General features: G+C 38.0%; 1 protein-coding gene across 2 annotated transcripts in view; it reads right to left on the bottom strand.

Annotated features, from left to right (window-relative positions):
• Nucleotides 1–14,206, bottom strand: part of LOC18448220 (protein ROOT HAIR DEFECTIVE 3) — a 49,156-nt gene that overhangs the window by 637 nt on the left and 34,313 nt on the right. The window contains exons 15-22 of one of the 2 annotated variants that reach the window (XR_016056078.1): nucleotides 12,187–13,395; nucleotides 1,615–1,739; nucleotides 1,224–1,486; nucleotides 1,051–1,147; nucleotides 773–937; nucleotides 592–696; nucleotides 223–317; nucleotides 30–126 (exon numbers count right to left, since the gene is read on the bottom strand). Coding sequence is in view for 1 of the 2 variants with exons in the window: in XM_006858293.4 (XP_006858355.2) it covers nucleotides 30–126; nucleotides 223–317; nucleotides 592–696; nucleotides 773–937; nucleotides 1,051–1,147; nucleotides 1,224–1,486; nucleotides 1,615–1,739; nucleotides 12,187–12,352 (1,113 nt within the window). In the remaining variant the exon portion in view is untranslated. The remainder of the gene's footprint in view (nucleotides 1–29; nucleotides 127–222; nucleotides 318–591; nucleotides 697–772; nucleotides 938–1,050; nucleotides 1,148–1,223; nucleotides 1,487–1,614; nucleotides 1,740–12,186; nucleotides 13,396–14,206) is intronic. The other variant, XM_006858293.4, reaches the window with a different exon arrangement.

Below are 14,206 nucleotides of genomic sequence, written 5' to 3' on the forward strand. Positions count from 1 at the left end.
AATAATAATTACATAATTAAACTACTCACAGCCCCATTGCGAAATTCCCCAGATATGTCAAGCTGAACCCAAAGAGCTTTGCTCAGTAGATAAGCAACAAAAATCACACCAAGATATAGGGGATTCCTATTCACATAAATATGAGAGGCTTTCAGTTATTGATGGTAAAAAAACTCTAATATGAAAACTTACATAGAGGGCATAATAGTGCATGAGGATTACCTTAAGAGTGTCATAAATTCATTGAAGCCAAGGATGATCAGAGCCACAATTGCCCATGAAGGCGGCATCCAGCTGTTATTACGCCTGGAGGCCTCCTGAAGAGAATCAAACATAACAGATTTTCTAGTAACCAGCTGTTATTAGATAGGTTATGCCATAGAAGGCTGAATGACGAAAAAATATCCACTCATGACACTTCTCTGGTGTAATGTATAACTCCAAGGAGAAAAAACAAGTCCTCTCTCTCTCTCTCTCTCTCTCTCCCTGCCCCCCCCCCCCCCCCCAAAACACAACTATTTACATTGAGGAAGCATGATTAAAGATTTCAATTAGAAACTGTAAAAAAAGGGACAGAGAGAAAGGACATGCCTGTGCAGCAATGGCCTGTGAGACCGTGTACTCTGTTTCTGCTTTGAACTGCCTCCACAAGGACTTACATTGCACTGGGGTAATCAATGTATTGTTTGGACGAACCTGGTTATCAGCCAAATGTCAAGCATGGTCATGAATGATACCTCTAAGAAAACATTAATAAATAGGAGAATGCTACCTCTTGCCAAGAACTGGACGCCAGTGGATCCAATGAGGATGTGATGCTCTTTTTAGAAACATTATTGTTAGGAGCATCCAGTAAAGCAGACAGAAGAGTACTCTCAACATCATCAGGTTTCTCATCTACACGAATTGCAGCCATAACAGAAAGCAGCTTCATAGACTGCAACAAATAAGATGAATTCCTTCAAATCCTAAAGCCAGCAAACATGATGATATATAGACAATGTCAGCAAATACTTTTCCAGAAATTCAAAGTGATTAATTACAATATACCTCAGAGCGAGCATTCTTTGTGATTGCTCTGATATCTTCCTTCCCAGTCCAAACTCTAGGCATGGAGTCAGCATCATGGCTGAATATTGTAGAAAACCTGCAAACAGTTCAAGGTCAGTGCCTTAATAAATGAGGAAAGCATGAGGGTAACAAGAATAATAAATAATCACTACCTATCCTTCATATGAATTAAGACCTTCCCAGCTTCTTCTCTTGCCTTTTTCTCAACCACAGTTCTAGCAAAGCCTGCAATATTTGCAAGCATCTGATCATGAGTTATTTCATCAACTTCAAAACTTGCAAGAGTGGAAGAAAGCCCTGAAGTGGCTTGCTCAGTCTCCCGTTTAAGTAGTTTTCTTATTGAGGGCCAAGTATCATCACTAGCAGCACTGAGAAGAGATTCGACAGGTGCAGCAAGGGCTTCATCGAGTTGTTTCTGAAAATATACAAACATAACCAAGAAGATTATTTCTTGTTAAAGTTCCTAACAGATACATGAGGATACAAAACATATATGAAAAACAATACTAGCTCATGGACTGAAAAGGCATGCCAACTACCTACCTCATAATGAGCAATAAGTTGAGACAATTTGGCAGCACGGAGAGATGTCACATGAGCATCAATATCACGTCGAACTTTCTCACGAACTTTAGAAGCATTCCAATTTGCATGTTCTATAACCACATCTGGAAACATAACAATAATTTGTCTGCTTAATAAAGCCTCCGACAGTTGAGTTCAGGCATAAATGAATAATCAAACAGTTATCATCAAATGGAGGAACCAGTGAGCTAATATTAATTTCAAATAAAACACAAGCATGTCATTTCTTAAAGATACTTTATTTGGTAGGGCAGTTTCCTTTTCAATTTTTCATGCTATAAGTTAAATAGTGATAAAGAAGAGCTGAAAGCTATATCAATTATCTGTCTTGACAACATCCTAAGTTGCCCTTGTTTTATCAAACCAGGGTTACACATTAAGATAACTCTAATAGATTTCGCTTTATTTTTAACGTATTCACCATTGTATAGTATTAAGGTAAAGACTAAAATGTACAGATCGCCAAAAAATGGGTATCCCACAACAACGGGAGCACTATGGAAAGACCACCGAGAGGGTGGTGTAGACAAAAAATGATAGAAAACAAAAGGCAGTCTAGTGGCTGGCAAGCCAAATACCCAAAAAACCGCAATAGGCAGAGAGCGACTAGTCTCCTGTCATTGCTGCTCCTTCTTTAGCATGTGCATCCACGACTTGGTTCGCCTCCTACCAAATATGAGTTCATGAAACCGGAATAGACTGCCAAATGTCGAAGCTCTCGTCAAAGACATGGGCTAGTCTCCACGGAGGTGTTTCCATCCCCATAATGTTTTTAGAGTCATCTTCCACTATAAGATGGGGGCTCCAAAGAAGTTGAAAAGTTTGAGCCCTTCAAGGAGGACAAGAGCTTCAGCCATGGAGGAGGCGGCTTGACCGATGGGTTTGGCGAAAGAGGAAATGGAGGTGCCTAAATAATCTCTGAAAATGCCTCCGACTCATACGGGACCAGGGTTGCCCAGTGAGCAGCCATCGAAATTGAGCTTGGTCTTGCCTTGATCTGAGGGTATCCAAAGGGATGATCGAGGGATGTTGAGGGCGCCTCAGGGAGAGGAGAATCTGCAAATTGAGGAGGTAGGGATATGCTTGAAGAGCTTGTGATTAGAGGCCCAAATGATGACCCTGGATCTGATGCTGTCGCTGAGGGAGTGGACAGGGGAGAAGCGACCTTGGAAGATATAATTATTATGCTCGCTCCATATATGGCCCACAGGGTGGCTACTATGGAGGCCTTCTACAAGAGGATGCCCGAAGAGGCCCATGGGAGGAACTTGACCATCTCGAACAGTTGGGGCACTGACCTCAGGGTAACCCAATACCAGTTGAAGAGGAGAAGGGTATCCTTCCAAAGCGTGTGGGCTACACAGAGTGAACGAAAAGTTGAGGATTGGACTCATCTTCCACGCACATGATGCAGCGGTTTGGGATAGTCATGCCCCTTTGGTGAAGCTGATCAACAATCAATGCTCTTTCAGAGAGTGCAATCCAGTAGAAATATCGGAGTTTGGGGGGAATAAAGGGCTGCTAGGCCTTGGCTACAATGGAGTGGGAGGGGTGAACAGGGCGGATGAGGCACCTGAGAAGGAGCTATCTGAGGTGAGGGACCAAATGGTTTTGTCTAATCCATGGGGGGAGAGGTAGCCAGAATGTATATGGGCTTGGGCTTGAAGGAAACCAAGGTTCTCTCCGTCAAGGAGATTTCTACAGAAATTGGGGTTCCAAGAACGCGAGACTCCTATAGGTTGGAAGGAGATGGAAACTGAGATGTTGGGATCACTAGCAAGGCGAAAAAGGGATGGGGAAAGGTCTCTCAGGGGAAAATGGCCAATCCAGAGGTCAGACCAGAAGCTAATGTTGTTACCCATTCCAGCATGGAAGCGGATATTAATTTTTAAAGGAAAGAGCTAATGTAGGAAGGACCTCCAAGCACTAGAGCAGGAATTGTAGGGAGGAGAGAGTAGGCAGGGGGGCCTAAGGAACCAGTATTTGCGCCGAAGTATGATCTGCCACAAGTGGCCTTCTTGGGTTGCTAAGCACCACCACCATTTACTCAAAAGGGCCAAATTGTTGAGTTTGAGAGAGAGAATACCCAGGCACTCCTGAGACATGAGCTTGCAAACTGGGGTCCATGAAATTAGGTGTTATTTCTTGGTTGCACTATCACCTGACCACAAGAAGTTGCGCACGAGTCTTTCGAGCCGAGATGCAACAGCAGCGGGCATGTGGAAGAGGGACATCTGGAATATAGGAACGTTTGATTAGAGTAAATCATACGCACATATCGCTATAGTGCAATGGTGACTCTCTTTATGCACATTTACACATACCCTTTGTTGGGTTGGTTCCCGGTATGTGGCTGTAATCTATACACGCCGTGCAGAAGTTTGTTGAAGGTCTAGCCCTTATGTCATTGGCCTATATCTGCATACAAAAGACCACAAAGCTCTCTTAGCCTATAAACAATTTGTGGGCATCTCTTCGATGTCCACAAGGGATGACCCTTTGAAAATCTTCTTCTGTAATGCCATATGCATGGGGAAAGGGTTTTGGACCTGACCAGGGTCAAAGACCGCATAGCCATAGGTCAATCAACCAACACATACACTCCCACTGAAGTGTGCAATCCACTACAGGTATTTATTTACATGCTCTCACGGGCTTTAAAGGCCACAAAGCCTAACAACAGTGTAATCTGAGATGGGTCTTGCCTGATATCTTAACTCCCGTATATCGTCTTTGATATATAAATAGACTAGGAGCTAGACTAGGAAATCTCTTTTTGTGGTGCATCATCCCTAAAGAATCAAAATCCAACCTCTCCAACGAGGATGCACTTGCCTCATTTGGTAATGGTTGCAATGCACGAGCCTTCAAACCAGTCAGAGGTTGACGAGGATATGGTAGACCATTGTTCCAAAAGGCGGTCTGCTTAGTGCCTTGGCGGTCCAAGGGGCTTGGGCGCCTGGCCTAGGCCTAGGCGGTAAAAATAGGCGGTCTGCCTCTAAGCGGTCACCCAGGGCTTGTGCCTCGCCCAAGGGTGAAAATGCCCCTCATTGAGGGGCATTTTTGGGTTGTTTTATAAAACTAAGATTGTAAATAGTGGGGTTCAGGATCATTTCAAACCTAAGCCCCATTAGAGCCCATTTTAAAGAGATAGAAACATCAAAAAACTAGATTTTTGTGATTTCTATAGCATCAAATGATATTGACTTTGGAATGCATGGAGTTCGGATTATCGTAAGTATTACGGATATGGTCTAACACTCTAAATGCCTAATGGTTTGAAGTTTAAACTCCAAAGTTTGATTGTTGAATTTGAAATACATGAAATTATGGACTAAAATTTGTCTCAATATGTATTTTTACATTTTTTACACAAAATATGACCTTAAAACAACTATTTATTCTACTGGGCCACCCAGGTTCTGGGTGCGCCTAGGCGCTGGGTGGCCTGGACCCCCGGGCTGCCTAGGTGCCGCCCAGCATTTTTCGGAACACTGTGGTGGACTCATATTTACATGCTCTCCCCCTTTAATAGAATCCTTTATACTTTTAAACAGACCTCGTGAAAGAAAGGAGGTAAGTAAACATCAGAAAAGCAGTATGATTAGATTAGACTCATCATAAGTAACACAGTGACAAGTAAACACTCTCCTTATTAAGGGACTATAGCATCTATCAGCCGTGTGGTATGGATTGTAACCAATAAATACTCCTCAACATGCTTTAGGCCAAATAAATTTTGTTACGGAGTTAAGAATATGCATGCACCCCAAAACATGTACAACCAAACACATGTAGAAGAAAGTAATCAACAATGATTCCATAGGGTCTATACTTATGGGTGGTACCTAAGAATACTTATCTAAGGAGATGATTAATAAGGTAGATTTGTTGGGTTAGGAAAGCCTCTCCCCCCACGAAGGAAGGAATATGAGAGTCAAGCATCACAAATAATGCAGTCTCCACAATGTGTCCATTTTTTCGTTTAGCAAACCCCATTTTTTGAGGGTCAATGTACATGAAATCTGAGGCTAGATTCCATTATATTATTTGTTGTATATTCTTACCCATGATCTGATCTCAAAAAATTAAAGTGCTTCCTGAAATAATTTCTAACCTTTGGTAAAATAGTTTCAAGCAATCCCAAACTTTAGATTTATGTCTAATAAGACAAAGGAAAAAGTTTATATAAAGCGACAGCTTTATATTATAAAAGCAAGGTGCATCTCTCTCTACCTTTTTCATTTTACACAATGTGGAAAATAAACAATACCATGATATTCAATGGGGCTCATTGGATAATTAACCTAGAATTGCATTTAGTTTGAAAACAAAAGGAAATTAGAGTTTGGAAACCTACAGGATAACGCATTAAATCATATCCTTTGATTGATGAATCATAGGATAGATGACTTGGATGAAGCATCTCTCACCCCATAAATTGTTTTAATCAATGGCCCACATTGCTCCATCTTAATCCTAGGCCCATGCCAAACCCTAACTCCTCATCATCATCATCATTAGAACTTTTTCCCAACTATTTAGGGTTGGCTACACGAATCCTAGTCTACTCAAGATTCATGAAATGTTTTGGTAAAGTTTCAGGTTGGTGGCCTACCACACACTACCCACCTCCTTTACCCGGGCTTGGGATGGGTTAAGGGAAAGCTTAATGTCCTGACCCTTCTTAGATCACATGCCGAACCCTACTCTCATCTACAAATTATTTGGGGTTCATTTTCTCTCTCTCTCATGGTAATTGTTATGCTGCCCAAATTTCTCTTGAAAAACTAGATCATTCACACCCCTCTCCCCATTTGTTCTTCTTAAGTTGTGTATAGCCCATAGCCACAGTTGGGTATTTCATGCTCCCTGGTGCATAGAACAACATGGTCCTCAAGCCACAAGCCAATCACGCCACCTTCACTCTTCTTCTAGGCTCGAAAGTCCCATAGTATAGCTGCAATCAGCAGCTTTAAGCCCAAACTTCAGTCATCTTACTTGCCCTTATGGAGCTCCATTTCATGCCCATGATGAGCCGTAGATTGGTGGAGTGATATCTTGATGAGACTGTTAAGTTCTAGCAACATTGGAAATCATTTTGGAGCACATTACCCCACTCATTTACAGCAGCCTTATTCATCTTAAATCAGTCCCCATTCCTATCACCATTCTTAGAGTTTGGTTGCTTCTTTGGCTTCCCAAAGGCTGCAGCTTGGTGGGCCTCGGAACCCGGCGCTATCGATGACAGAAATCCAGCAATGAGAAGTACTAGTCCCTTAAGGTAATCTTGGGCAACTTACACTTGTGATTTAAGGCTTCCCGTGGTCCATTATGTTGTTTGTGACTTCATTGCCATGTGACTTCATTTGTACAGGAAATTATGATTGCATCCTAAGTGTTTGTATTGGTGCTTGTGTAAGAATTGTGCACTTATCTTTGTTAAACTACTGCAGAATTTTGACCAAGTCTAAATTGTCATCATTGAAGTAATCTAAAATGTGTTTTGAATGGACGAGTGTTGGGTCAAGTTAGGGGTGTTTCTTGGGCCTTTGTTTTAGCCACGTTTGTTGTGGTTGTCTCATCGCAGTGTTATATTGCTGTAATTTGTATTAAATGTGCTTTATTCATAAGCTCAAGTGAGCTAGTTATTCAAAAAAAATTAAATTGTACACCATAGCCACTCTATAGCTTAGAGCTTTCATTTACATGACAAGTCATGGTGTCCACATCAGCTAATGGGGACTGGAAAGTGGTACAAATCTTTCATAACAGTAACAAGCAAAATGATTTATTTTACCACAAATTTGGCATGTTCAAATGGAATTTGTTTTTGGTGGAGTGCAATGTTGTGGAGATTCTGTTCCTCTTTCTTACCTAAAACATCCGCTTCCATGCCAAAAATGTGTGTCTTATTGTCCATTCCATAAGGAAGGTGCTCTAGGAGCTCTAAGTGTGAAGGCATATGCAATCAATTATGGGTTCCTTTTTCCTTTTATTTTTTTAGTTTTTATTTTTTATTTTTACTTTGGGGTGTTGATAAACTTTTTCTGATAATTAAGCAAGATTGGGTGTAAATCTTCAAAGGAATAGTAAGGAGTTATGCAATATAAGTGACAACCATTTGTATTCCTCTCCAAGGTGACAAAATGAATAATCTTGTCGTCATTAGGTATAGTCTTCTGTATAGCAGCTAGATCATCAAAAATAGCCTTACAAAATTGAATGTACTAATAATGGAAGAAGACCTAGATTTACATTTATGTATGTTCATATGAAGTTACATTTCTTTGGCCTTTGATTTTTCAACAAATAAATCTTCCAAAGCAACCCAGATGTCAAGAGCAGTTGGGAGATTAAAGACATCTATAAGTATACCAAGGCATGAGGAGCAAATAGTCATCTAAGCACAAGCTGAACTTGGCAATCAATGTTTCATATTCTATATTAAGTTGAGGTGCTTCTTAGGTTTTTGTTAGTCGTTAATTTTAAGAGATATTGTGATGATCCTAAATTTTTGGAACTGAAAAACAACAATAATAATAATAATAATAATAATGATAATAATAATAATAATAATAATAATAATAATAATAATAATAATGATAATAATAATAATAACCATAATAATAATAATACAAAATACCTATATAAAAGAATAATTTTGAATGATAGTCCATTGTGTTGATAATACACCATGGGACCATTATTTTACAAAGCTTTTCATTTCCACGATTTTTTTAAGAATACTTAATTAAGATAACAAGGTATAAGGTAGCATTATAAGATAAAAATGGGAGGTGATGTGGCATTATAAGACAGTAATATGAGGTGATGTGTCATGAGGTGGAGTAAGAAGTTAACAAAAAAGGAGGACACATAATTTGACATTTATCAAGTGGAGGAGTGTCCTCCCTCATTTTTAAATATCCTTCTCCCCGCATGAACTAATCATTATGCTCATCAAGTTTTTTCATCTCTCTCTTCCATACGTAAGTCCTCTTTCTCTCTCTTATAATATTCTCTCTCATAAGATCTCATGTAATATTCCTCTCTCAAAATGATTTCATTATGATAAGAATCATTCCTCTCTCATATAATATTCTCTCTCATAAGATCTCATGAATTATTTTCTCTCTCTCATAATATCCTCATGAAGACAATATTATTCTCATAATGTTAGTATTATTATCTCATAACAATTATTTTTCTCTCTTATAATATCCTCATGAAGATAATATTATTCTCATAATATTACTATTATTATCTCATAACAATTATTTTCTCTCTCATAATATCCTCATAAAGATAATATTATTTTCATAATGTTTTCATAAAAATAGTATCATTCTCATAATGATGTCTCATGATGGCTCTATCATAACCAGTGATTTTTCTCTCTTATAATATTCTCATAAAAATAATTAAAGAATATTTTTCTCTCTCTCGTAAAGACCTCATAATAGGTTAGGTTCTGTCTCTCTCTCATAAGATTATAATATTTCTTTCTCCTGTAATATGAATATTTTTCTGCTCCCTCTCCCCATACAAAAACTCATTTGGTCTCTCTTGCCATACCTTTAGTTGAACGCCATTAATCTCAATCTTACTCTGGCAACAATAGCAAGATACCCATCTTGTGACATATAAAAGTAAGTGATCTCATTTTCCTGTAAAATAGTTATATAAAAATTGATATTTTTGTATTTAATTGTATTATTTACGTCTATCAGTATGAATTTTAGATACTGTAAGTGTTATGTGCAAGTGGTCTTATTTTCCTATAAAATAGTTATTTAAAAAATTATATTTTTGCATTTAATTAAATTGTAATATTTCCGTCTGTGAATTTTAGATACTATAAGTTTTACGTGTTCTTGTAACATGATTATTTGAAAAATTTGCATTTCTCTATATAAAAAATTTGTGATATTTCCATCTATTGTTAAGGATTTTAGATAGTTGAAAATTCAGTATTTAACTCTGGATTTCCATAAGAGTTGTTCTATTGTCAATAGACTGCTTATCATGTTAAATTTCAAGAATGTCTCCCTTAACTGCTACATTTCTGAAACTATAGCTGAAAATATTTGACTGATTATTTATGGAAATGTCAGTGGAAGTGATTGATATAAATTGCTTCATGTGAATTCATGTTAATGATTTTCAAGATATTTTGAATATACGATATTATTGTTTCGTGATATTTAGTGATAATGAGTTTCAGAGATACTTTAAGTATGCAAGTGGACCTCTCCGAGACGTCGATAGAGATTAAGTGGACCTATCCGAGACTCCGGTAGGGATTAAGTGGACCTATCTGGGACGTAGGTAGGGATTAAGTGGACATATCCAAGATACCGGTAGGAATTAAGTAAACCTATCTGATACGCCGGTAGGGATTAAGTGGACTCATCCGGTATGCCGGTGAGGTATGAGTGGCCCTATCTAGTACGTCGGTAGAGATTAAATGGACCCATACAAGACGCTGGTGAAGTATATAGGTGACCTATTGGAATGCCAGTAGGGTATTTTGTGAAATCTTTTGAATTATGTTAAACTGTGCATTTCTATTAAAGAATTTATATATGCACTTCCTCATATTGTTTCAATATGCATTCAAATCTTTTTGATTATGTTAACTTGTATATTTCTGTTAAAGATTTTGAAACATTTTACATGTATGCTCTTCCTCATATTATCTCAATATGCATTCTTTCAGAAAATATCTACATTTGCCAACCATGATTATTTTTTAAGGATTATGATGATCACTTACTGAGTAGTCAAACTCATCAAACTATTGTAAATTCTTTTAAGAGTAATTGCAACCTTATTGTTCGTACGTACAGCAGGAGTAGCTTGGAAGAAATTTGTAGTCATGGAAACAATTCGCCTTTGAAACTTTTGTTCTATCAAAGTTGTATATACAAGTTTTGATGCAATGTATAGCACAAATTCCAAATTTGTTCTATATATTAAAAATAGACCGTCATTCATCAGGAATGTTAGTGTTATAAAACTTGGGCTATAACAGATATAGTGAAGGAAAAGGCCTAGATCAATCAGAATTCCAGCCATACTTAGGTGGCACATAACTTGAAGAAACATGTTTTCGCATAGAATATAGTTTGAGTGCTCCAATTTAATGGTTAGAAGAATGACATCTGATTATGCCATGAAAGATAAAGGAACGAGTGCAAATTGAATACTAGGGTTTTATGCAAGTAGGTAATAATACATTGGTTTAAATATACGGAAAAGAAGAGATAAAGAGATCTTCAAATGGGTAGAGAGATTTCAACGGATCAAATAGACAGAAGAACTTTCTAGGGTGAGACCCAAAAAAAATCTTAAAATTAAGAAATCTCCCCACCTTTTGTACTTAACTATCACACATCAAGTCTGAATCAACACAGCTGAATCTCATACATCTAGAGATACCTCTTCAGAATGAAACAATTTGAGGCTTTATCTTCTTGATAATTGGGCTCTAAGTTTTATGTCAATGGATATAGCAAGAGAAGAATTTCAATCTTCTTAGTAGTGTTGATGACAGAAATTGGAGGGCTTGACTTTTTCTATTTGGGGTTTTGTTTCATTGCTTTGATACATCTCATGGTTTTAGTGAAGAATGGGTTCAATTTGAGGATACATAAAGGAATATAGACAATTTACTATAATACCCTTGAGCAAATAATACAATGCCAAACAACAATATATATATATATATATATATATATATATATATATATATTCTAAGAAGATGTAGATATAGGTACTACAGCTTCACTAGAAAAAAAATCAAATCTAGACAGTATTCTGAGTAACCAATGCAAAGATTGTGGCTGAGCTAATATTTCCAAATAATTTTACACAAATAGGGGAAGATTGCATGGAACAGGATGCACACATGTCAACATTCAAGAGAAAGATAAGATTCCTCGTAACTATGCACTCCCATTATTGAGGCAATAGACAACATGAGATCTCATTGGTCATTGACTGCGATGAAGTACCCAGGGTTTTACTCTTGTTCACTTAAGTGGACTTCTAGAATCCTGACATAGTAAATAGCTTTTGTAGGGCCAATAATGCATCCAGGTCCAACAAAACAAATATCAAATAATAGAAATTTGCTTATCTGCTGATACAATTTGTTAAACATGAGAGGATTTTTTTTCTACAACGGTTTGATATGAGTATTGGCAACAGGAAAGGCCTAACACATCGAAATTAATTTGACGACCAACAGTAGGAATTGATTTGGAGACCACTGATATAGAATTGTTTATGCCTAGTAATGTCATTTATGAATATCTAGATGATATTGTTTGTATGATTGCACCATCCAAGCATAGGAAAAAATTCACACAATTGCATGACAATCGGACAAGGAAAAATAATAAAAATTAATCCAGCCAAGAACACAATATAAAAATTCAAACATAAGATCATTGGACAGAAGTCGAAAGAAATTACAAATAACTTCAAATTAAAAACAATAATACACAATTTCCAAAAACATACCAGTACATCCTGCATCAAACTCTGACATAGAAGATTGTATGCATTTACGAACTGCCAGAGCAAATCCAATCCCCTCATCCAGAGAACGATCAAACTTGTACTTAAAATTATCAAATGTACTTGACCGAATATGCCCCAGCATGGCTTGATAAGCAGGATGCACGAGCTAAGTAATTCGGAAACAAGAGTGATAAGAACGTAGAGCTATCAGATATTGTTTTCATATAACGATAATGCAGCCATAAAAAAGAACAACACTATAATGACGCCCCACCCTAAAAACCATGTACAAGGCTCTACAAATACTTTTTAAGCAAAAATCACATACATCAAGGAATGCAAGAACTACGATAAGACGATTTGGAATTTATAGTAGATATAAAATGCAAACAGTGTCTCAAAAAGCGCTAGGCGGGTCCTAGGCGACCTGAGGGGTCCAGGCCGCCCAGCGTAGACGGGTGCCCAGAACTTGGGCAGCCCAGTCAAATCCATAAAGGATGCCCATTTCAATAAAAAAGGATATATAGTATAAAAAATAAAAATTAGGTATTTAGGGCACTTACTTTGAGTTTAATTGCTCAATCTTCAAACTTCCACCTCAAAGATGCTTTTAAGGACTCCAAATCTTCTAAAATACCCCCCAATAGATTTATAAAACATCAAAAATAAAATCTAATATCAATGGGTGATGTTTTGATCAATTTTTGTCAACTTTGAGAAACCCTTCGATCCTAATGAAATCACTAAAAACGAGTTTTTTGGAGGCTTTCTCTCTCTAAAATGGGCTCCAATAAGTTTTAGGTTTCAAATGAACTTAAAAACATCCTTTGAACCCTTTATATTTTAAAAAAAAAAAGAATACAAAAAAAAAAAGTACCACCTCTGGGCAGGGCGCCTGCCTCGGCGCGTTCCGTACCATCTAAGCAAGGCCCAGGTCCTGGGCGGGGAGCCTGCCTCGAAGGGTTCCGTACCATCTAGGCAGGGCCCTGGCCTGAGCGGGGCGCCTGCCTCGGCAGGTTCCGTACCATCCAGGCATGGCGTCGGCCCTGGGCAGCTGCCTTGGTCTGGGCGCTGAGTGCCCGCCTAGGCGGGTTCCGTATTGGCCTCCTAGGCTTGGGCAATGCGCCCAGGCCTTCTGGACCGCCTAGGCGCTTGGCGGTCCGCTTTTTGAATCACTGAATGCAAATTAACAGGAGTTCTAAATTTTCCCTGCAAGAAGCCGAAGACATAGACCAAATTAAAATTGTCATTGATCAGCAGTTCAATTGAAACTTTATTGTAAAGCATGCATAGCAGAACACTTTTATACATTACGAGGACCCTTTCAAAAAAGGTAGGTGCCAATGTCAGACCAATGTCAGACACTACCAATCTTTGAACTGTAATCAGATTTAGAGGCAACAGAAGAATATCCCCAGGCCAATGTCAGATATGGTCTTTAGAGTATGAACTTGGACCCCTAACTTAATATTTTAACTTAAAAAAGAGCAATTGAAAAAGCTTTGAAAGAAAGAAGAGAATATGTTTAGAGAACAATTTTTTTTTTTTTTTTGCAAAATTCAAAAAAATCCATATCTGAGTACGTAGCCAAAATCAATGGCATATGTGATCGACTTGCTATGGCTCAGCATCCCATTATACTGACAAAGTGTACTTTGCTTTGAAGGGTCTTGTTGATCAATATGAGGCTTTTCGTACTAGTGGTACCTCTAGACCACCACATCCCTCTCTTGCAGAATTACATCCTCTACTTCAATGACAGCACAGCAATCAAGTGTGAATTCTTTTGATGTGTTGTTTACAAACAAGAATTATTCACCTCTTGGAAATGATCTTCGTGGAGCTAGAGGCAGAGGAAAAAATGATAGAGGATGTGGTGGTCATGGTAGAGGAGGATTTATGGAAACATTTTTGGGCGAGGAATCCTCCCTCCACCTAAATGGGAATAGTGGTATAACGTGTTATAAAAGTAGAAGATGTAACCACTCGGTTGTTAAATGTTAAAATAGATATGATGGAA

This window comes from Amborella trichopoda, chromosome 5 (genome assembly GCF_054954075.1).
Source record: "Amborella trichopoda isolate Santa Cruz 75 chromosome 5, AtrichopodaSantaCruz75HAP2 v2.0, whole genome shotgun sequence".
In the NCBI taxonomy this organism is placed as follows: domain Eukaryota; kingdom Viridiplantae; phylum Streptophyta; class Magnoliopsida; order Amborellales; family Amborellaceae; genus Amborella; species Amborella trichopoda.